Raw genomic sequence first — 23,808 nt, 5'->3', positions numbered from 1 at the left:
GAGAAAAGACATCACATGACAGCAAGTCTCTAAAATGAGTGTGAAGCAATGTTTTAAATTCTGATAGAGTTTGTGTCTTCTGTCTTACCACAGACTGCTGCTCAGGCTGGAGACAGTTCAGACAGACAGACAGACAGACAGACAGACAGACAGGTCCGACTCCACTCAGTCTGCTTTAACAGAATACATGGAGGATCAGATGAAATGGTTTCTCGTCCCGTCTGTCCCGTCCCGTCTGTCCCGTCCCGTCTGTCCCGTCCCGTCCCGTCTGTCCCGACCCGTCCGGTCGCTCTGCTCTCTGCAGCTCTTCCAGGAACACTGAGCTTCAGCTACAGGAACCATCCAGTCTGACTTTATCTGCCACTTCACATCATCGACACCAGGCAGAGGGCTGAACTGTGATATCTGCTGCAGGTCAGCTCAGGTCAAGTTACTGTCAGAGGACAGAAGACAGACAGACAGACTGCAGCCTGCAGGGAGACCAGGTCAAAGGTCATGTAATTCACCTGAAATTAAGTTTGGCATTGCAAGATCTTCTCCTTTCATTAGATGTTGAAGATAGACCGGTGTTAGCACCAGCTGATTTAGTTTATTATTGAGTCCTAAAATCCAAATCTGCCAGTGTTGTTAGATAATTTCTCTTGTTTCCAATGCAAATCAACTTGTTTGAAGAATTTAGTAGAATCAAGAGTCATTTCCTTGACAGCAGTGCAGTGATCTGCCTTATTCTGACTGGTTTCAACAGACTGACACTCTGTTCTAGAAAACTCCTGAAACAAGTGAAGCTGCATTGGAGACAAGTGGAGTTATCTCTCCTCACTGCAGAATGTTTCTCTTGGTTTCAGGCTGAAAGATGGAGGGTTTCTACAGTGAGGTTCTCTGTTGAGAAATATTATTATTATTATTCTGATACACTCATTGGAAGTGGCTCTGGATGAGAGAGTCATATCTGATTTAAACACAATATGAGATGCAGTTTCCTCTCTTCACCACTGGGTGGCGCCACAGCACTGACCCAGCAGAGAGGCCGTGTGTCGGGCCTGCTGCTGGGTTCAGTGTGTCTGCTACAGTAGAAACCAGCTGCTTCTACTCTCTTCTACTGATGCACTTCTGATGCTTCAGGACTGACAGTCTGACAGCAGCTGTTTGTTTCCTGCTGGTTTCTTTAATCATTTTCAAGCCAAACAGTTTAAAAACAGTTTCAAAGTTGAAACGGATTAGTCAGAATGAACTTGAACCCCGATCATCCTCCGGCTCTTCATCGGTCCTGGAAGAAGCAGCTTCCTCATTCTCAGGTCAAAGGTCAGTGCAGCAGGTTTCTGAGTCTGACAGGGGGAACGTTCCGCTCCACCAGCTGACTGGATCCTGTCATCTGTCATACTGAGGAACTACTGAGGAACATTACTGAGGAACATTACTGAGGAACATAACTGAGGAACATTACTGAGGAACATTACCGAGGAACATTACTGAGGAACGTTCTCCACAGTCTTCACATTCCTCTGAGCTTTGTCACTCGCTGAAGAAACCTGCTGATGAATCACAATACAGAAACCAGTGTGTTTCTTTATTTCTACATTTTGTTAAGGCTGCTGGTTTGGAACTTTGGAACTTTACAGCACCGTGAAGGTTCTATGAAGTGAGTATAAAAGATTATAAAGAAAAGGAAGATAGAAGAAATACTGAGAAGAGGAATTTATTTCTACTGATTAGAGAACAGCTCATCTGTGACGGGCAAAAAAATAAAAATACAAATAAATGAGAAAATACTGGTGTAAAGAAAAGTGCACAAATACAAACACAAAAAGTGCAATGATGAAGAAACTGGAAATTCTTTTGGTTTTAACATTTTATTAACTTTCAAACATTTTCTCTGGAAAAATGAAAGTTTGTCAGGCCAGCCAACCAAAATAAAAAATAAAAAATCTCCAACCAAAAAAATACAAACATTAAAGCAAAAAGTTAAATAAAACAATCCCAACCTCCCAAAAATGACAAACAAAACATAAAAAAACTCCAACCAAAAAAACTGACGTCTAAAAACTGCCAACAAGATGGCAGCTCAACTTCATTTAGCAAAAGATTAATATTAATACAAATAATAATTAATTAATAATTGAATTTACTGCCTGGCCCTGTCTGTCTGCCTCTCTCTGTGACAGACTGCTGTTCAGACTCACTTTCACTCTTATTCTCAGGTTTGACTACAATTAATCAATACTTATATTATAAGTAGTTTATCTATATCTATCTATTAATAAAATATGTGCATGAAAGGTTTGTTCCTAAATGGACCGGATGTGTCCTCCTCCTCCTCTTCCTCCTCCTCCTCCTCTTCCTCCTCCTCCTCCTCCTCTTCCTCCTCCTCCAAGACTAATTCCTGGATGTTTAGTGTACTTACCAGGAAAGGAGCACACACACACACACACACACACACACACACACACACACACACACACACCCCTGACTGACGAGGCAGGGGGCGGAGCCAGAGGTTTATCAGTCTCAGGTAACAGCCACCTGGAGGCTCAGGTGTGCTGACAAGGTGTGTGTCAGTGTGTAGAGCTGCAGTCAGTTCTCAGTCTGGAGAGTTAACAGACCAAACAGAAATCTATTGATCTATTGATGGATTGATCTACTGGATCTACTGGATCAGAGCAGAGCTGCTTCCTGACCTCCTGGAGACGGACAGGTGAGTTTCTGAAGCTACGGAGGAGACAAATCTGAACGCTGTCACTTCTCAGATATGAATCATGTCAGATCACCTGCCTTTCATCAGGAAAGTCTTAAAAAATGTTGCGAGTCGAGAAGCGAGTCAAGTTCAAACTCTACTGTAATTCTACTGTAACTCAACTGTAACTCAACTGTAACTCAACTGTAACTCAACTGTAACTCAACTGTAACTCAACTGTAACTCAACTGTAACTCAACTGTACCTCAACTGTACTCAACTGTAACTCAACTGTAACTCAACTGTAATTCTGTACACCTGACAAAGGAATGTGGCTGGGTCGACTCAGACATTCAGACAGAGAGTTTTAGAAGGACAAGAAGGAGAGTTAGGACAGGTAAAGGATGTCAGGTAGGACAGGTAAAGGATGTAAGGTAGGACAGGTAAAGGATGTCAGGTAGGACAGGTAAAGGATGTCAGGTAGGACAGGTAAAGGATGTCAGGTAGGACAGGTAAAGGATGTCAGGTAGGACAGGTGAAGGATGTCAGGTAGGACAGGTGAAGGATGTTAGGTAGGACAGGTAAAGGATACTCTACTGTAACTCTATTGTAACTCCACCTGTAACTCTCCTGCACGTCTACATAACTCTACAGATGAATGACTGGAATGTAAATGTGTTAAACAGAGTCCTGGGTGTTTCCCTGGTGGGAAATATGACCCCCCCCCCCCCCCCCCCCCCCACCTCTTCAATATTTAATCACAGAGGAATGCGGAGCGGCCGGTCGGCACTCGCCTGCTGCAGCTCAGACGCTGAAGGACACAAACTGCAGCTGATGGAGTTAAAGCTGCAGATACTGAGCTGCTATCAGCTGACAGATAAAGAGACTCAGCAGCATGGAAAACATTCAGCAGTCAATCATTAACTCTGCTGCTCTTAACTTTCCCTGTTAGAGGACAAGATGTTTACTGTAGTGTTGTAAGCTGCTTGTCAAGATCTTTCAACTGTTGACATGATCTCCAAGCTGCAGTGAAGGACAGAGAAACTGGCACCGGTCCAGTCACCGGTCCACTCACCGGTCCACTCACCGGTCCAGTCACCGGTCCAGGCACCGGTCCAGTCACCGGTCCACTCACAGGTCCACTCACAGGTCCACTCATCGGTCCACTCATCGGTCCAGTCACCGGTCCACTCACCGGTCCAGTCACCGGTCCAGTCACCGGTCCAGTCACCGGTCCATTCACCGGTCCATTCACCGGTCCAGTCACCGGTCCACTCATCGGTCCAGTCACCGGTCCAGTCACCGGTCCACTCATCGGTCCAGTCACCGGTCCACTCATCGGTCCACTCATCGGTCCAGTCACCGGTCCACTCATCGGTCCACTCATCGGTCCAGTCACCGGTCCAGGCACCGGTCCAGGCACCGGTCCAGTCACCGGTCCAGTCACCGGTCCAGTCTCCGGTCCACTCACAGGTCCACTCACCGGTCCAGTCACCGGTCCAGTCTCCGGTCCACTCACCGGTCCAGTCACCGGTCCAGTCACCGGTCCAGGCACCGGTACAGTCACCGGTCCAGTCACCGGTCCACTCACCGGTCCAGGCACCGGTCCAGTCACCGGTCCAGTCACCGGTCCACTCATCGGTCCAGTCACCGGTCCAGGCACCGGTCCAGTCACCGGTCCAGTCACCGGTCCAGTCTCCGGTCCACTCACAGGTCCACTCACCGGTCCAGTCACCGGTCCAGGCACCGGTCCACTCACCGGTCCACTCACCGGTCCAGTCACCGGTCCAGTCACCGGTACAGTCACTGGTCCACTCACCGGTCCAGTCACCGGTACAGTCACCGGTCCACTCACAGGTCCACTCACCGGTCCAGTCACCGGTCCAGTCTCCGGTCCACTCACCGGTCCAGTCACCGGTCCAGTCACCGGTCCAGGCACCGGTACAGTCACCGGTCCAGTCACCGGTCCACTCACCGGTCCAGGCACCGGTCCAGTCACCGGTCCAGTCACCGGTCCACTCATCGGTCCAGTCACCGGTCCAGGCACCGGTCCAGTCACCGGTCCAGTCACCGGTCCAGTCTCCGGTCCACTCACAGGTCCACTCACCGGTCCAGGCACCGGTCCACTCACCGGTCCACTCACCGGTCCAGTCACCGGTCCAGTCACCGGTACAGTCACTGGTCCACTCACCGGTCCAGTCACCGGTACAGTCACCGGTACAGTCACCGGTCCAGTCACCGGTCCAGTCACCGGTCCAGGCACCGGTCCAGTCATCTGTTATGTTTTATTATGTTTTCTAAACACCGTTATCCACTTTAAAACCAGTGAATCATGACTGAACTTCACTTTGATGTCGCCTCCACCTCATTTCTGAAGAAGAGGAAGAACACGATGACTTGGAAGCTTCAAGTGTTTTAACTTGTTTGAACGAATCGAACCGGATCTCACACAAATATATGAAATGAACACTGTTGACTTGTTGACATCACATGATGTGTTGTCAACAAGTCAAGTAAAGAGCCAGTACTTCAAGTAAAGAGCCAGTACTTCAAGTAAAGAGCCAGTACTTCAAGTAAAGAGAAGTACTGAAGTTCAGTACTTGAGTAAATGTTTTAGTAACTTTCCCGCTCTGTGTTTGTCTGTGCTTCAGACTCACAGACTGTCAGTCGGTGTTTGTCAGTGTTTTGTTGTTCTGGTAGAACCGGTTCTTTATGTTCTCCTGCAGCTTCCAAACCTTATATGGAAACATCTCTACCTGGAATGCAGTTGGTACATATTATTATAATTAGCATGACAAAGGATGTTCAACATGAGGAATTTTAGATCAGATAAGATCAAACTTCAATAATTCCTGTGTTGAAACTGGGCCACTGGATACATAGAAATGTCATATAAATAAGAACAGAGCAAATTGTGGATTTTAAACAGAACCAACTAAGTTACAGCACATACGCAGCGTGAGGAGGACAGCTGATGAAGATATTAATGGAAAATGTAAAAAAAAAACTAAAAAAAATACAAAAATGAGAATATATGCAGTAGCCTATGAAATTAAAGAAAAATACATCTCTGGAATATAGAAAAATTAGAAAATATGAGAATATGAAAAAAAATATGAATTTAAAGCGTCAATACAGGATGCGAGAAACAATTTAACAGAAAAGTGGGATTATAATTCCTCTTGTTAATCCTCCAGTTGAATCCTGAATTTATTGGTCGCTCCTCCAGTTTGTGATCATCATGTTTGGTGTTTGTTGTTTATTTTATGCTGATGTTGGTTTTATGCTGCTGTTCTCTGGCTATTAATTGATCATTAAACTGAACTGAACTGGACTGAAAACCAGTCCAACACCACAGATCCCAGTTCAGATGAATGAAACCAGTTCACTCAGTGTGTTTCTTTTCTGTTTCAGGACTGAGAGCCTCTGGACTTCTTCTTCTTCTTCTTCTTCTTCTTCTTCTTCTACTTCTTCTTCTTCACATCACACACCTTCAGTCAGTGTGTTGGACCTTCAGCCCGGAGGTGCGATGCCTCTGAAGACCGCCTCCTACCTGAAGTCGGCCACCATGCGTTTGTCCCGGAAGCCGAAGCGGCGCGGCGACCTTCTGTCCGTCAACATGATCAGCCTCCCGCTGGGCGACTTCCGCCACCTGTCGCACATCGGCCTGGACGCCCGGGGCGACGCCTTCGGCGACCTGTCGGCCTTCCAGCGGGGCGGCGGCCTCGTCCTGCACGGCTCCCAGAGCCACCAGGACCTGTTCCTTACCGCGACCTCTGACCTCACCCCCCCGCCCAAACCCCCCCGCCTCCTCGCCTCAGAGGGCCTGGGGGCGCCGGACGCCCTCAGCCGGCCCGGGACGCTCCGCACGGCCGGGCACAAGAAGTGTCACTCCCTGCCGCTGCTGGATGCTGCGGAGGAGGAGAAGGTTCCTCAGGTTCAGCAGGAGGTTCCTCAGGTCCAGAAGGAGGTTCCTAAGGTTCAGGAGGAGGTTCCTCAGGTTCAGCAGGAGGTTCCTCAGGTTCAGGAGGAGGTTCAGGTGGGGGAGGAGGAGGAGGAAGGAGGGCTGAGGATGAAGACGGAGGTTCTGGAACGGGACGTGGCCTCAGATCCAGCGGTGGAGGAGGAGCCTTCCTTCGTGTTGAACCTGGACCTGGGCCCCTCGCTCCTGGAGGAGGTTCTGCAGGTGATGGACAGGATCCAGAGCCGAGGAACTCCTTCATGATGCTGCTTCAAGAAAATATAAACTCTCATGAGACTTGAGTTTGCTGCTGGAGCATTTTGAGAAGAAAAACTGCAGATAAACAGAACTTTAAACAGCTGCTGTGTCGCTGGCAGCTGGTGAACGTCTCTCAGGTCTCATCAATCAGAAATGAGCTTGACGGACAGTTGAGTTCTGTTCAACCAAAACTCACAACGATGAACCAAGAATCACTTTAATCACCAAGTAAAATAAAAATAAATAAAGAGTAAGAGTTGAATCTGATGTTGAAACTCTGCTTCTCTCAGTGATTTGCTGCAGAGCGGATGTAATTAAAACAGGTTGTGATGTTGCATCAGGGACCAAACATGTATGACACACGCTGACTGTATGTTAGTGGGTGGATGTTGTGTAAGATCAGGAGTCAGTTCAGATTCACTGTCTCATCCTCTCATCCTCTGTCTGTCTCTTTCTATATAAACTAACATGTTATCTGACTGTGTGAAGGTTTGTGGATTTAAGATGCTGAAAACTTTTTAAATCATCAATCTGATCCAGCTGGTTCAGTCAGGAAGCTGATGGAGACTGAGCTGTCTGTAAATAATAATGTGTTTTAAAGTAGATCCATGTTGAGGAAAATCTTTATTTTTATTATTACTTTGCTGTTGAAGTTCCCATCGCTCTCCTCATCTGCTTTCTCATACAACTCTAATGAAAACACTGCCGCCATGTGGTGACGAGCTGCATTACAGCTTTACTGCACTGCAAAAAAACTTACAGTTAATTCGGCCCAACCAATTTATAACCAAACAAAAAGAAAAATATGAAACATATTGGAACAGACAGACACATTGGCAGATTACCTGACCAGTGTGACTGATCCTAAACTGAGGAAAACCTTGACCAGACACAGACTCAGTGAACACAGCCTGGCTGTAGAAACAGGCTGACACCGGCAGACCTGGCAACCCAGAGAGGACAGACAGACAGACAGACCTGGCAACCCAGAGCGGAGCGGCTGTGTTCACTCTGCTCAGGCAGAGGAGGAGACAGATCTGACCTTCCTCTTGCACTGTGCAAATGAAGCAGGAATCAGAGATCTTTACGTCCCAAATTCAAAACAATATGCACAGATTCTGAAAACCTCCCAACAAATGAAAAACTCCAAAACCTTCTAGGAGAGAAAAAAGAGTTTCCCTTGCAGCCCAGTCTGTCTCAGACAGGAGACACTGTCAAATATTTATAGAAATTGATTGACTGTTAATTAATTGTTGCATATTTGCTGACATATCAGTTGTATATTTAAGTTTGATTACTGTTATTTGAATTTGAATTTGTTGACTTTGCTTTGGCGATAAGTACTTTTGTATTTCATGCCAATAAAGCAGCTTGAATTGAATTGAGAGTCTTCAGGCGTCCCCTTCAGGGACAGACCGCCTGCTGGGAATTCAGAGAGTCTGTATTCCCCTGGCTGGAACCAGATCCTCCTGTAACTCACCATGATTAATATTTATAATATTAATACTTTCTGGCTGTTGAACAGAGTAAATGTTCAAATGTAAATAAAGAGCCTCCACCTGTCTGTCTGGATAAACATCCTGTTTCAGTCGACCTGCAGTGAGATGAAAACAGGCTTCTTTCATTTCAAATCAAATGAAATGTATTTGTAAAATGTTTTTAACAAACAGGACAGAAGAGAACAAACCACATCTACAGACAACAACAACAACAACAACAACACAAGAACAATTTTAGGATATAAGACGAGAGAGAGAGAGAGAGAGAGAGAGAGAGAGGGTGTGTGTGTGTGTGTGTGTGTGTGTGTGCTGCCACATCTCCAGACACACTCAACATTCAGTCAGTTCAGCTTTGTTACTGTTTAGTCAGCAGAGGGCGCTGTTACATTTATTTTTGTTACAGTCCTACTTTGTTTTTTTTCAGTAATAATTTGATATTAGTTATATTAGTTTGTAAAATATTTTTATAAACAGGTGGGAGGATAATACATTTCTGTATTTAGCAAGTTCAAATGAAAACTGAATATATCAGTTCTTATACAGAAACAAAACAGACGAAGACATTGAAGAAAATAGATTGAAATCTCCCAACTGACCCAAACACCCAGTCTCTTTCTCTACCATATGAAAAAAAGGGGGATACAAAAATAAAAATCTGAAATACACAACTTTTGTTTATTTTATTTTACGTTTATTTTGTGTCTTTCTGTCCATTCAAAGCTGTGTGTGTGGTGTCATGAACCAAAAACACTCTCAATCCATTTCTCCACGTTCATTTTTTCATAAGGCTCATTAATATTAACGACCCTCCGTTCTGATTGGCTAACCGTTTCGAGAGCGAAACGTGAGACGCCGCGGCCCGGCGGCTACAGGTAGGGAAAACTCTCCGGTAATAAATGATGACGACCGCTCGACCGCTTTGAAAAAAACACTTTGTTAGTCTATTATTTCTTACAGAAATGATAATGAGCGAACCTTTGTGACGCCACAAAGTTACGGAAGTCCAAACGGCTCGTTTAGAGGCTCGCTTTTCTAATATGGATTGTGTGGATTTAGTTTTGATGCTTTCACCATGTTTAGATACACATCCAACTCCTTTATCATCACAGAGGAGAGGGAGTCCTGTTTACATGATGTGGAGCTTTAATACTGAACTTACAACATGATCCACTGTCCAGCAGGATGTTACAGTGCTGCTGGTCAGCAGAGGGCGCTGTTGCTGTTTAATTCCATTTTGTGACACTACTGGTATTTATACAGCAGAGGGCGCTGTTTAACTCATTTTTAAAACAGGAAAGCATGACTGTGGGCTGCAGTTGTATACAGTCATGCAAAGTATTACAAAACACTACAACCAAGTCATTGTTTTACAAACCAGTCTTTACTGAGGTGGGAATTTAATTATTTCCCCTGCAGAGTCGCTGTGTGTCATGCTGACTCTGCATGCGCCATCCGTCAGTACACACACACACACACACACACACACACACACACACATCACGAATGTAACTTTGAACTATAACTTCCAATTCAGTTTTCTCAGTTCAGATCGTGTCACTAAGGAAAAGCAAACTAGCAACTTAGCAACTAGCTACAACTTCATTTAATTATTCAAATTAATTGATTCTAAATCTGATTTTGTGAATTCAGCAGTTCAGTCTGAGCGTGACAAATCAAATATTTACAACTCAGATCAAACTGCTGGTTCTAATCTGGTTCCACACCTGCAGATAAACTCCTACAGTCAACAGCAGCTTTGATTAAATCAAACTGCAGAACAGACCAGAACAGAACAGACCAGACCAGACCAGACCAGTAGAACAGAACAGTAGAACAGAACAGAACAGTAGAACAGAACAGTAGAACAGAACAGAACAGAACAGTAGAACAGAACAGTAGAACAGAACAGTAGAACAGAACAGAACAGTAGAACAGAACAGTAGAACAGAACAGTAGAACAGAACAGAACAGTAGAACAGAACAGAACAGAACAGAACAGTAGAACAGAACAGAACAGTAGAACAGAACAGAACCGAACAGTAGAACAGAACAGAACAGAACAGAACAGAACAGAACAGAACAGAACAGTAGAACAGAACAGAACAGAACAGAACAGAACCGAACAGTAGAACAGAACAGAACAGAACAGAACAGTAGAACAGAACAGAACAGTAGAACAGAACAGAACAGAACAGAATAGAACAGTAGAACAGAACAGAACAGAACAGTAGAACAGAACAGAACAGAACAGTAGAACAGAACAGTAGAACAGAACAGAACAGAACAGTAGAACAGAACAGAACAGAACAGAACAGAACAGAACAGAACAGAACAGAATAGAACAGTAGAACAGAACAGAACAGAACAGTAGAACAGAACAGAACAGAACAGTAGAACAGAACAGTAGAACAGAACAGAACAGAACAGTAGAACAGAACAGAACAGAACAGAACAGAACAGAACAGAACAGTAGAACAGAACAGAACAGAACAGTAGAACAGAACAGTAGAACAGAACAGAACAGAACAGTAGAACAGAACAGAACAGTAGAACAGAACAGTAGAACAGAACAGTAGAACAGAACAGAACAGAACAGAACAGAACAGTAGAACAGAACAGTAGAACAGAACAGAACAGAACAGAACAGAACAGTAGAACAGAACAGTAGAACAGAACAGAACAGAACAGAACAGTAGAACAGAACAGTAGAACAGAACAGAACAGAACAGTAGAACAGAACAGAACAGAACAGAACAGAACAGTAGAACAGAACAGTAGAACAGAACAGAACAGAACAGTAGAGCAGAACAGAACAGAACAGAACAGAACAGAACAGTAGAACAGAACAGAACAGAACAGTAGAACAGAACAGAACAGAACAGTAGAACAGAACAGAACAGAACAGAACAGAACAGTAGAACAGAACAGTAGAACAGAACAGTAGAACAGAACAGAACAGAACAGTAGAACAGAACAGAACAGAACAGAACAGAACAGTAGAACAGAACAGTAGAACAGAACAGAACAGAACAGAACAGTAGAACAGAACAGTAGAACAGAACAGAACAGTAGAACAGAACAGAACAGAACAGAACAGAACAGTAGAACAGAACAGAACAGAACAGAACAGTAGAACAGAACAGTAGAACAGAACAGAACAGAACAGTAGAACAGAACAGAACAGAACAGTAGAACAGAACAGAACAGTAGAACAGAACAGTAGAACAGAACAGAACAGTAGAACAGAACAGAACAGAACAGAACAGTAGAACAGAACAGAACAGAACAGTAGAACAGAACAGTAGAACAGAACAGAACAGTAGAACAGAACAGAACAGAACAGTAGAACAGAACAGTAGAACAGAACAGAACAGAACAGTAGAACAGAACAGTAGAACAGAACAGCACAGTGTTTTCAGCAGCTGAGGCCTCTAGTTGTTGTTTAGTTGGTAGTTGTTGTCCAGTCAGATCAACAGAGGGGCGGGGCTTCTGCAGAGACGGTTGTAAACAATAAACATGGCGAAGCTTGACTCACTCTTTCATGTGTGGATGTTGAGGATCAGATGCATGTTGCAGCTTCTGGAAACTGTCTGAAGGTCTGAAGGTTCCTGCTGAGATTCAGGACCAGTCAAAACAAACCCGGCGGCTCAAAGTCCGCTCAGATGAACCGTGCACTGTTTGCTGTGAAACCGTCCCAGCTGCTGAAGAGACAGGCTCCGCCCACTCTGACCTGTCCGGAGGACCGGCTGTCCGTCCGCAGGCGGAGAAGAAGAGTTCCTGTCTTTGGTTGATTTGATATTTTCGGCATCATGGAGACGAAGACGCTGCTGCTGTCCGTCCTTCTCTGGACCGCCGGACACGCCGAGGTCCGAGGTGAGGCGGGGGTCGACTGATAAAGGCTTCGGAAGGCCGATACTGATAACCAATATTCAATATCTTTAAAATTTAACTGGTTTCCATGCCGAAAAATCCAAAATATTCAGTGTTTCCCCCAGAAGTTTGTTCTTGTCCGGGTGGAAAAGCCTCTGAAACAACATGTAGACCATCATGGGACACTAAAACTCTCCACTGAATCTCATGATATTAAAATGATTTTGGGTGGGTTAGTAGCTCTTTTAGCCAGGGTGACACCACCCAGCATTAGACCTTTAAATGCTGAATTTGTTTACAAAAAAAACAAAAAAACAATTAAACAATCAAATGGTTTCCAGACTGTTTTCAGTATCTGCGGTCAGGAGGAGAATCGGGACTTCTGCAGCTTTAATATTTTACAGTCAAATCTGGACTCAAGCAGCTTTAAAGGATACGTTTTGTGATTTTGGACTTATGTATGATTAGTCTTTTTAATCAAACAGGTTTACCACAGAGTGTTTTACTAAAGGGTGTAAATGCAGATAAACACAAGCAAGAACAAACACATCACATAGTTTTAGATAAAGTTCATTGCCTTCCTCTGTGCTCGGCACTAGCTTTGCCCAGGCTTGTAATAGGGTTTTAATTTAGAGGAGAGGTGTTACGGGATGTACTCATTATTTTTACCATGGACAAGAATTTACCTGTCCATTAGTTTTACCAGAGAACCACAATCAAATCCTCATCCAAGTCATCTCCCAAAAACCCCTCAGGTGTTGGCATTCTGTCAGCTGAACAAAGGACGCCAGTTTGTGTCCACAGGAAATACTGCAGAGACTAAAGGTCGTCCTGATAATGTCTGGTCAACATGAGATATCTGCTGAATTCACTCTCCTTGTCTATTAAAGGATCAGTTCTGTGATACTGTTCCTCTATATAACTCCTCTCTTCCTCCTGTAGCTGTTGGACCCACAGACAGTCTTGTCTGTAGCTGTTGGACCCACAGACAGTATTGTCTGTAGCTGTTGGACCCACAGACAGTCTTGTCTCCAGTCAGCTGTCAGTTGAAGCTCCGCTGCCTCTCGCTGCAACAACGAGTCCAAACTGTTTGTCAGAATATTCCAGAAAAGTCGTTTGTGAAAACGATCCGGAGAGCGACCGACGTATTTCTCTCCGCGGCCCGGAAAGCGGCGGCACCGACCGTTTCCACTCAGCGGATCGTCTTCTACCGAACTCTACTGTTTACGATCCGACCCGACCGTCCGGAACCGGATCGCTCCGCCGGGAACCGCCTTTCACCCCACAGCGCTCTGTGCTGCGCAGAGAAAAATAGTTCTGTGGTTTCCTGGAACTGAGTCTGTTTCCTCTCGACTCTGTGGAGACACAGACGCTTTCTGGAATATTCTGACAAACAGTTTGGACTCGTTGTTGCAGCAAGAGGCAGCGGAGCTTCAACTGACAGCTGACTGGAGACAAGACTGTCTGTGGGTCCAACAGCTACAGACAATACTGTCTGTGGGTCCAACAGCTACAGACAATACTGTCTGTGGGTCTAAGAGCTACAGACAATACTGTCTGTGGGTCCAACAGCTACAGACAATACTGTCTGTGGATCCAAGAGCTACAGCAGGAAGAGAGGAGTTATATAGAGGAACTAAATCAGTGAACTGATCCTTTAAGAAACACCGATGTGCGTTGTCCCAAACTAGATGTTGAAAGTGATAAATCCTTTTTAGTGAGTGACGCTCTTCCTCTTTTCCCTTACACAGACCTGACAGGGAAACAGTTCACCTTCCCTAACGATCCTGCAGCCGCTTCCAAGCCGCACGTCGTTCTTCAAGCCGACACCGCCGAGATCTCCGCCATGACCAACTGCCTCCGCTTCTACTCCCATCTGACCCGCATGCAGGTGCTCTTGTCCTTGGCGACCCGCGACTTCGCCAACAGTCTCGCGCTGACGAAGAACTCCGAAGCGAGTTACGGAGCACACGCGGGCAGAGGGGAGTTCTCCTTCCACGGGTTTCCGGGAAACACCTTGGGGTGGAACTCGGTCTGCTGGACCTGGGACTCGCGGACTCGGTTGACCCAGCTGTGGCTGAACGGGAAACGCAGCAACCTGAAGCTTCTTGGATCTGAACTCCCGGTGTCAGGCGACATGAGCATCATGGTGGGTCAGGAGCAGGACGCCTTCGGAGGCGGCTTCGACCCTCAGCAGTCGTTTGAAGGAGATCTGACGGACCTCCACCTGTGGGACCACGTCATCTCTCCATGTGAGATCAGATCCTACATGAACAGAGGATTCTTCCGACCCGGGAACATCCTAAACTGGAGGAACCTGACGTATCAAATCTCTACGGACGTCTTCATCCTGGATGCTGATGTTGACAAGCCGGCCTGTAATTGATGCCAGCGACTAACTCCACCTGCTGCTGGACCACGATCCGCCTTCTGCTAACAGCACAAAGATCTCCTTCCCATGTCTTCATAAGACGTTTCCATGCGTTACTTAGTCACGGCCATGCATTACTCTGTACAGCTTCATTAAAGTACAGGTGTCAGTTGTGTATTCAGCAGGTTTGGCACTCTGCTCAGCCTGCAAGTCCATGAGCTTGTAGTTTTTAGCATTGTAATGGAGAGCAAAGATCAAGCAGAAACCACCAGATTTTAACACCAGAAAGTTCCCTCTGTGCTAGTTTGGTGACATACAACTAATAATTTATTACATTAATCAAATAATATGTAGTCAGTCATCAGTCAGCGGTTCTGTTAGTTTTGGTGGTAAATGCTATTAGATGCAGAGACTTTGTGTTTATTGGACTGACGAACCTGCATGAAAATCTCCAATCAATAATCACTTCATGTCAGTTAAACCAGGAAAACATCCTCAATAAAACACTGCAGCACTGATCTGGCTGTTTTCATCTGTTTCTCTACAGTAGAGCAGTGGAGTGCTGAGTGTGTTGGAGGTTATAGGAGGGGGAACGGGACCAGAAGGTCGCAGGTTCGAATCCAGGCTGAGAAAATCTGGGCAGAGGAAATGAACGAGACACACAGTCCAGCTGCCCTTCAGCAAGGCAGCGAGATGAAGGAAAGGAGACAAGGACACAAAGGAGTAAAGAAACAATGCAGGAAGGAAAGAAAACAAAAAAGAAACAATGAAAGAAGGAATCAACAAGTAGGCAAGAATACAAGGAATGAAGGATGGAAAGAATGTAGGAAGGAAGGAAGGAAGGGAGCAAGGAAGGAAGGAGGGAAGGAAGGAGCTGCAGCTTCAGGCTATAAACTTTTTTTCTTGTCTGCTTTGCTTGACAATAAGGTCAAAATTCAAATAATTTTCACAAATTCAGTATTGAAGATACAATTCTGCAAATCAAGGCACTTTATATAAACAATTCTTAAAATCTTTGAAAATAACTTAGTTATTAGTCAAACTATTAAGGAAATATAGACATTTGAAAATGCTCCAATTTCACACTGACTTCCATTGTGTACATGACAGCCAAATTCAACATTTTGTCAAAAAATTTATGTTTTGAGATATCATGCAAAAAAATATTATTTAAAATTATTTTCTTCATGGACACAGTCAATATGTGAGTGAAATGGGAAAAGAAGAATTAGATTAGATTAGACTTTACATTAAGACTGGGGAAGATCATTCAAACAAACTGATGTGTGTGTGTGTGTGTGTGTGTGTGTGTGTGTGTGTGTGTGTGTGTGTGTGTGTGTGTGTGTGTGTGTGAGCGCGCGTGTGCACACACACACACACACACACACACACACACACACACAGATGTGGAGGCTGGTACAGCTCCGACCCGCCCATATCATCCAGGCGGAGCGGACGTGAGAGAGGACAGCCTGGAGGTTTACACACAGAGAAAGTTTCGGAAAGTTTCAGTCTGTCTGAACCTGAACCCGAACCGGGACTTCCAGACAATAACAGTTTTTACCGAGCTGAGGTCCGGATCAGTTACTACGGTAAGAATCAGTCTGAATAAATGTGATGTTCTCTCGCTGTTTTCACTTCCAACCGTTTAATAACAAACTGGCTGTTTGTTATTAAACTGAATTAATTTTCAGTGAGAGTTTACCTGCGCTGATCTGAGTGTTTCTCAGTGATGTGATGCTGAAATGAGGAGATTTGTTGTGCTGTCAGCTCTCTGGTGCCAGTCAGCCAGTTTGTGAGCCAAACTGCTTTTAAAAGTCTGTCAGTTTAATGTTTCCTTGCTCTTCGGGAACACTAGAGACCTGGCAGAACCGGACTTAAGCTGGTTTACTAATAAATAGAATCCGCTCTTCCATTCGGCATGCATCCAATACACCAAGTATTACTTATTTTAAGAAACTCTAAAATTTTAGATCTGGTTCGCCTGTTCCGACAATCTCCTTCCCCCAAACTACACCGTGCAGAGCTGTGGAAACCACTTCTAAATGTTGAAAATTTATTGGAATAAAGAGCTGTTCACCTCTATCACTTCTATGCCGAATCTACCAGAACACACCAAAAATGTAGAAAATATTTTAAGTCCTGTTCTAGCAGGTCTGCATTTTGCCGATGAGCAAGGCGACATTAAAGTACAACATTTTTAAATGGAGTTCGGTGTGGATGTACACTACAGAGCGGAACGGGCAGAGAGCCAGGCCGCTGGGCGGGTCGCCGCCTGCCCGCAGCAGGAGGAGAAATCACCGCTTCAGGGGATTTTCTCTCCTCTGCAGACTGGAAACTAAAAACTTTTTAATGATGTAGAGACGCTGCTGAGAAACAAAACTAACGGAATGAAACCATAGCAGCCCGAAACAGGGAGACTCGCTGAGGGAACTATGAGTCTTGTCTTTTTATGTTGTTTATGTGCTGCTGTGTTATACCTTATTGTTACTGCCTGGTATTGTTGTGTGATGATGTGTGTAAAGTGCATTGTTGGTTCTCCTTATGATGTACAGTTCGGGACAATAAACTAACTAACTAACTAACTAACTAACTAACTAACTAAACACTCAAACCGGTCCAGCTGTTCATGTCAGTCAGACCTCAGAATCGTGTTAGACTGGATTCTGTTTGTCTGGTATTTTTCTGTTTGGCATCTGTATTCACCTTCCTGTAAAACAGATGAAACCACATCAGATTCAGCTAAACATTCACGCTGTCTGGAGACAGTCAGCTGTGGATCAATAGCAGGGATTGATGATCAGCTGTGGATTGATGAAGGGAGCAGATACCAAACTATATCTGGTCTGTTGAGTTCAGATGGATCTAATAAAAGAGCAAAAAAATGAGAGGCATATCTACACCTCTCTCTCTCTCTCTCTCTCTCTCTCTCTCTCTGTCTCTCTCTGTCTTTATCTTCATGTTTTCTGCTGTTTGATTGTTGTGCTGACTGACTGAAACTGACTGAAACTAACATTTTTAAAAGAAATAGCAGTTTTGATATGGGCCTGTAGCTGTTGGGGTCGAGGGATCTGGGTCGGGTCTCTTCAGGAGGGTTTGGACTGTTGGACAGAAGCCAGAGAGCTGTTGATAGACTGAATGGAAGGGCTGACAATGCCAGAGACTTCTTTAAAAACATAAAAACATGAAGTGGGGAGAGCGTCAGAGGGAGGAGTGGAAGGTTTCATGTTGGAAACTGACTTTTCCAGGAATGGTAGGGGAGACGAGCCGAGAGAAACAGACAGATCTGGTAGGTGCAGATCTGTTGCCTTTCTGTTCTCAACTTTCTGGGTAAAGAATGAGAAGAATTCTTCACACAATAGTGAGGAATTCTTGTGGTTGATGACTGAACTGATGACATTAAACCGTGTCCCGGGGTTACGGTGATGCTTGGAGATAAGATTAGAGAAGAAAGACGCTCCAGCTGCCTTAACTGACAACTGATATTTAATCATTTGTTCTCTCATAATGTCGTACAGGACTCGTAATTTGTTAGTTTTACATTTCCATTGTGGTTTTCAGCACTCTCTCCTTAGGGTTCGGGTGTGGTTGCTGAGGCTTGGCAAGGATTTGGTTTGGATGTTTTGTTTTTGAGAGGAGCGATCGAGTTGAGAATGGTAGAAGGTAGAATGGATGGATTTGAAAAGAGTGACTCGATCCTCTGTGTCCATATGCGGTGGGGGATTCAGAATCTGGATGCTTGGAGATCCTGAAGGCCTCTGAGAAGAACACAGATGCAGAGTTCGAGTTACGGAAGCGAGAGCGTACAGGGGTCAAAGGTCGGAGTGGAGATACAGAGGCAGGTCAGTGACAATAGAGGTCAGACACACAGATAACTATAGTTTCAGTAGTGAGTGGGGGAAGGCAAGAGTGTGTGTGTGACCCTTTGCATGAGTTGGGACACGAAGTGACTGAACAAGGTTGAGTCATTCAGTGAGTTGCAGAAATGTGGTTGTAAGTGCTTGAGCTGGACAGCAGAGATGGACGCTGAAATCACCAGGTGTTGAGATTCTGTCGGACAGGGAAACCATGAGAGGAAGCTGGTCTGAGATCTCATGAGTGAAATCTCTGTTGAATTTGAGCGGTTTGTAGACCAGAAGCAGAGCAGTGAGGATTCACTATTAATCAGGAACCAGGAGAGACCACACTGCTGCATCACCATGACCAGAGACCCTGGGCTGGTGGAAGTGGACAAAACCTGGGGGAGGAGCTTCAGTCAGAGGGGCGGAGTCACCAGGACTCACAGTCAAGAGACGGTGGGCCTGATGTGGACGAGAGTTTTACTGACAGATCCACAGACTGTAGACCAGATGTAGTGACTTTCTTCCTCCATCGTCTTCTGAAGGGTTTTGAAGACTAAAGATTGTGTTTTTACTGTCGCCGCCATGTTGACATTTTTTGGAGCCGAGCAGCCAAAGAGAGGCAGAGGGCGGAGTCAAGGTGGAGGGGGGCGGAGTTTGGGTCGTCCACAGAGTTGCAGCGACGACCTGTCAATCACTAGGAAAACAACCCTGTGTTTTATCTATCTGTTAATGACAGTTATTTTGAAAATCTCCATAAGGACACACATCAGAAGAAGTGAAATTAGCTGCTGAGACCAAAACCTCTGGTGGAGAAAATTATTGACTTTATATTTTTATCAGAAGTTGGTTTGTGGTCCGTTGACTTCATGGAGTCGGAGGTTTTTCTGGAGCCGGACTCTAGCGGACGTTAGAGGAACTGCTGCTGCTCTTCAGGACCGGCTTCACCTGAGGGTTTGGACACTTGGACAGAACATGAGTCTCTGTCCCATGTGAGCCGTCTGTTTGTGACCCTGATGGTGAGAGGCTGGATGTAGGATCAGAAATGTGCGGAGGGTGTGTCTGGGAGAAGCAGGGTGGGTCAGACCGGTTAGATCAGGGACTTTAGGGTTTGGACTGAAGGATCTGAGCAGGGTCAACAGCAGCTGAGGAACAGGGTGATGTTCTCTAATCAAGTTCAAGTTTCAAATTCATCTGGTCCATAGTAGGGCTGCACAATTAATCGTATATTAATCGCGATGTCGATATTGGCTTCCACAATTAATTGATTGTGGCCGCGGGCGATTATTCACGCTGGGTTTAGCTTGCTCTGGTGTAGGGCTGCAACAGTTAGTCAACGTAATCAAAACTCAAATTACTTGAATTTTGACCCAGTTTGCCGCTGACCTTTCAAAGTGCATATAAACTCTTCCATTAGCTTGGATCCAAGTGTAGTATACAATGAAGCACGGGTTACGGGGTAAAATATTTCCTTTTTAATCTCCGACCAGAGACGCAGTACACAGGCAAACGTACTACTTCCTTATTTACACTAATTCTCCTGCGGGTCCTTATGGGAAACTTCAAAATAAAAGCCCACAAACACCCAAATAGACTTCTTACAAAATAAGTGTCTTAGAATACAAATGCCCAAAAACTAAGGCTACAGAGGTGATGGTCCCGGAAAAAAAAACAACGGACCCGGTGCACCGGAATCACAGGTTCAAAGATTTGTACATTTGAATGTTTTTTTTATTTATAGGTTTATAAAATACATTATGAATGTGAAGGCATTTCGGTTAACTTAAAATGCTCAAGTGCAATAAAACAAAATGGATGAATAATCATGATAAATAATCGTGATCACAATATCGAGCAAAATAATCGTGATTATCATTTTAGCCATAATCGTGCAGCCCTAGTCCATAGTGCACAAACATACAGCACATCCACAGTCACAATAAAACAACAACAACAACAACAACAAGAAGCAAACAGCAGCAGTTCTAAGAATACATTTTACAGGTCTAAAAAAGTTAGGACTAAAGTAGTTATGGTCTAAAATAAATAAATGGACGGTACAAATCTTATGAGATTGTAAAACTAAATTCAGAACTGACTGCTGAAGACATGAAGGCAGCAGGAACAAAGCCTGGCCGGTTGTTTTAGTTTTAATCTTCTGGTGTGAGAAGAGAACAGTCAGTCGGGGTGTTTCTTCTTCTCTGTCTCCTTTCTGCTGTGTTTTTATTCTCATTGTCTGAAGTTTATTATCATCAGAAGATCTGGGAAGACTGATCCCAGATCTGCTGATGAAGGCATGCAGGGAGATCAAGGCTGTTTTCACTTTTCCACACAGCAGAAGAGGCTTGGCTGGTGTAAAACTCAGCTGACAGTTGGACTGTGTACTGTACGGTGGTTCCTGTGCCACACTGAGCGCGCTCACACTGATGATTCAGTCTGAACCTGATGAACTCAAACTGTCTTGTAAAGGCCTTCATCAGATTCTCTTAGTGTCAGTAAGGTGATAATCAGATTTAACACAAACAGGTTTCTGCTCAGTGTTTGAATTTATTGGGGCTGGAACGCCTCGGTCAGATTTCTGTTGGTTTTTCAGACTGTGCAGCAGGTCAAAGGTCAGGAGACGCAGTAACCTGGAAGTTGGATTTACAAAACAAACAGCATGGAGCATCCAGACGATTATTAACTGAATCCATGTAAACCGAGTTATTAGAGAAACCATAAAGGCTGTAATTAGAATATTAGCTGATGCTGATTCCTTCAGTAATCACAGCATTGTTTTGCAGGTAAATGTTCTCTCTGTTCTGCCTGACTGCTTATCACATTTCATCTGAAACCAACATCACTCTGCAGGTCAGACACACCCTGCTCTGCTCTGCTCTGCTCTGTGTGCACACACTCTGGCATGTGGCTTATTTGTCCTGGCTGGGTTTCAACACACTGTGAGACAGTGTTGTGTTAGACTGACAGACAGACAGAGAGACAGACAGACAGACAGACAGACAGGCAGACAGACAGACAGACAGACAGACAGACAGACAGACAGACAGACAGACAGACAGACAGAGAGACAGACAGACAGGCAGACAGACAGACAGACAGACAGACAGAGAGACAGTGGTATATGATGTACATGATGTAGTATATGATGTAGTATGACATGTACATGACATGATGGCATGTAAAGCCCTTTGAGACAAGCTTGTGTTTAAGTGTGATATAAATAAACATGACCAGGTAGATGCCCCAGAGTAGACACAGCATGACAGCATGCAGGTCACACACACACACACACACACACACACACACACACACACACACACACACACACACACACACACACACACACACATTTCCAGAATGACTAAATGCTGGATGTCGTGTTGTTCCCCAGTTCTCATATGTTTCTCATATTTAAACGGTAAGAAACCGGATCAGTCCCAGGTTCGTTATTCCAACCAGCTACAGCAAACCACCATGAGAGCAAGGGATTATGGGTAGAAGGAGATGGAAAGCCTGGCAGAACAAAATGAAGTCTGGACTGATGCTCATATTCAGCTGTTTATTCATGTGTTCTGAACTGGTCTGAACACCACAGAAGAAGAGACAGACAAGTCCTTCCCCCCCACGCGGTAATGGGACGCCCTCCATCATGGCGGCGGCTCGCGGTGTCTAGGCGAGTGTTTAGGGGCCGGACTGGGCCGGGGGTCGTGTTAGATACAGTGACAGGAAGTCTAGTCTCTAACCTGTAGGATGACAGGTTCAAACTGTCCAATCAACAAGCTGCTGTGAGTCATGTGGCTTTTGTCTCCAAGCCCTGGTTGGCTTGTGATTGGTCAGTGTGAAGCTAGAAGAAGAAGTCAACTCTTCCTCTGTGGTTCTGAGCGGAGGAACGCAGCAGTGGGAGGATCAGTCCGTCAGACAGAAGAGCCTCAGTCTGCAGCTCAGCTGGCAGATTCCTCACCCGGTCATATGGAACTGCTTACCCATAATGCAGCAGTGGGGTCACTGGAGGTCAGACAGACCGGTCAGGCATGAAGCTGGCTGCTAGATCCATTTTATTAAACTGAGATAATGAGGAAATGATCTCATTATATCCAAAGATCTCCAGATCATTTTCTCATTATCTTGGGATAACAAAAATGTTTTCCAGAGATAATGTGATAACTAAAACAAAGAAAATGAACACGTTATCACAGGAAAATGGCATGAATGAAGTGTGTGAATATACAGTTTGTCCTCAATGGGCTTCCGTACATCTACATGGTTTCTGTCTGTCCAGCTGAACTGAGGCTGCAGAGTTTAACAGTGAAAGTCTCGGCTCAGACTTCACTAAACTTCACTAAAAGACTAAAATAAAGCTTGATCCTGTACAGACGCACTTCTCTGCTGCAGGGTGTTTATATTTACAGCTGTTCACATCTGTAATAATGTATTTGCTCGGCCTGTATGAGCCGAAGCAGAGACAGATGATGAAACCTCAGGCGCTCGGGGGGGCGGAGCCTGGCGGTCTGCAGGATGTTGATCCGGCGGGCGAGTCCGGGCCGAGAGGCGGAAACACGAGGAAGCGTGAGTCAGAGCAGAGAGCGAATCACATCCTGCTGCTCACAGGGAGAGACTGAAGAAACTCAGAGAAAACCATCATGGAAAAATACTTCATTAACAGTAAAAGTTCTGCATTCAAAAGTTTCCTTCAGTAAAAGTATAGAAGTATTATCAGTAAAATGTCCTGAAGTATGAAAAGTAAAAGTCGTCATTCTGTCAGAGAGTTAAATTATTGAAGCATGAACCTGTCAGAAGTATTTTAATGTTGTCGTCTAACTGCTGCAGATACTGTTGGAGTTTAAACTCTAACAATGCAACATGTTTTATGAGCTTATCGTATGTTTTGATGTAAAACCTTATTCTGCAAAGTAACTAGTAACTCCAGCCGGCAGATAGATGTAGAGGAGGAGAAGTAGAAAGTCTGAAGAATGGAAATACTCAGTAAAGATCCAGAGCGGGGCGGAAATAAAGCAATCTAAAACCTTCTATAATAATATAAATATAATATAGATATTACACTTGTTACCAGGTTTAGGCTTTTTTTAGACTTGAGGACTTTTCCCTCCGTCTGTCTGTCAGCTGCAGGTCGGCTTAACGAGGCCGAGCTGTTCCATACACACCAGGGAGTGTGTGTGTGTGTGTGTGTGTGTGTGTGTGAGAGAGTGTGTGTGGGAGGAGGTGGGGTTAGGTGGCCAGAGCAGCCTTCTTCTGTTTTGCTGAGCAAGCATGAACTTTTCCAGCTCCGCCCACTTCATTCATACACACACACACACACACACACACACATACACACACAT

General features: G+C 44.8%; 3 protein-coding genes across 4 annotated transcripts in view; all 3 read left to right on the top strand.

Moving 5' to 3' along the window:
* Positions 1 to 2,571: 2,571 nt before the first annotated feature.
* Positions 2,572 to 7,363, top strand: LOC144542754 (cdc42 effector protein 3-like). 2 transcript variants are annotated; one of them, XM_078289928.1, is made up of 3 exons: positions 2,572 to 2,692; positions 6,086 to 6,620; positions 6,705 to 7,363. In XM_078289928.1, exons 2-3 carry the CDS (start codon positions 6,201 to 6,203, stop codon positions 6,894 to 6,896), a joined length of 612 nt encoding a protein of 203 aa, XP_078146054.1. In that variant the 5' UTR covers positions 2,572 to 2,692; positions 6,086 to 6,200; the 3' UTR covers positions 6,897 to 7,363. The 2 variants fall into 2 exon arrangements, with proteins under 2 accessions (XP_078146054.1, XP_078146053.1); XM_078289927.1 differs by having other exon boundaries at positions 6,086 to 7,363.
* Positions 7,364 to 12,198: 4,835 nt separating this feature from the next.
* LOC139930710 (C-reactive protein-like) lies at positions 12,199 to 14,645 on the top strand. Its single transcript, XM_078289788.1, has 2 exons — positions 12,199 to 12,262; positions 14,011 to 14,645. The coding sequence occupies exons 1-2, from the start codon at positions 12,199 to 12,201 to the stop codon at positions 14,643 to 14,645; spliced, it is 699 nt and encodes a 232-aa protein (XP_078145914.1).
* Positions 14,646 to 16,153: 1,508 nt separating this feature from the next.
* LOC139930711 (inverted formin-2-like) overlaps positions 16,154 to 23,808 on the top strand; it is a 19,760-nt gene continuing 12,105 nt past the window's right edge. The window contains exon 1 of the mRNA XM_078289916.1: positions 16,154 to 16,222. The gene's annotated coding sequence lies outside the window, so the exon portion shown is untranslated. The remainder of the gene's footprint in view (positions 16,223 to 23,808) is intronic.

This window comes from Centroberyx gerrardi, chromosome 18 (genome assembly GCF_048128805.1).
Source record: "Centroberyx gerrardi isolate f3 chromosome 18, fCenGer3.hap1.cur.20231027, whole genome shotgun sequence".
In the NCBI taxonomy this organism is placed as follows: Eukaryota; Metazoa; Chordata; class Actinopteri; order Beryciformes; family Berycidae; genus Centroberyx; species Centroberyx gerrardi.
Note: the sequence above shows the minus strand (reverse complement) of the source record. Positions and strands in the feature narration are given on the sequence as shown.

Excerpts from the sequence above, each read along its gene's own strand:
- LOC139930710 (XM_078289788.1), top strand. The coding sequence starts at position 12,199 with ATGGAGACGAAGACGCTGCTGCTGTCCGTCCTTCTCTGGACCGCCGGA. Across the intron at positions 12,263-14,010 it reads CGGACACGCCGAGGTCCGAG|ACCTGACAGGGAAACAGTTC; the intron begins GTGAGGCGGGGG and ends TCCCTTACACAG.
- LOC144542754 (XM_078289927.1), top strand. The coding sequence starts at position 6,201 with ATGCCTCTGAAGACCGCCTCCTACCTGAAGTCGGCCACCATGCGTTTG.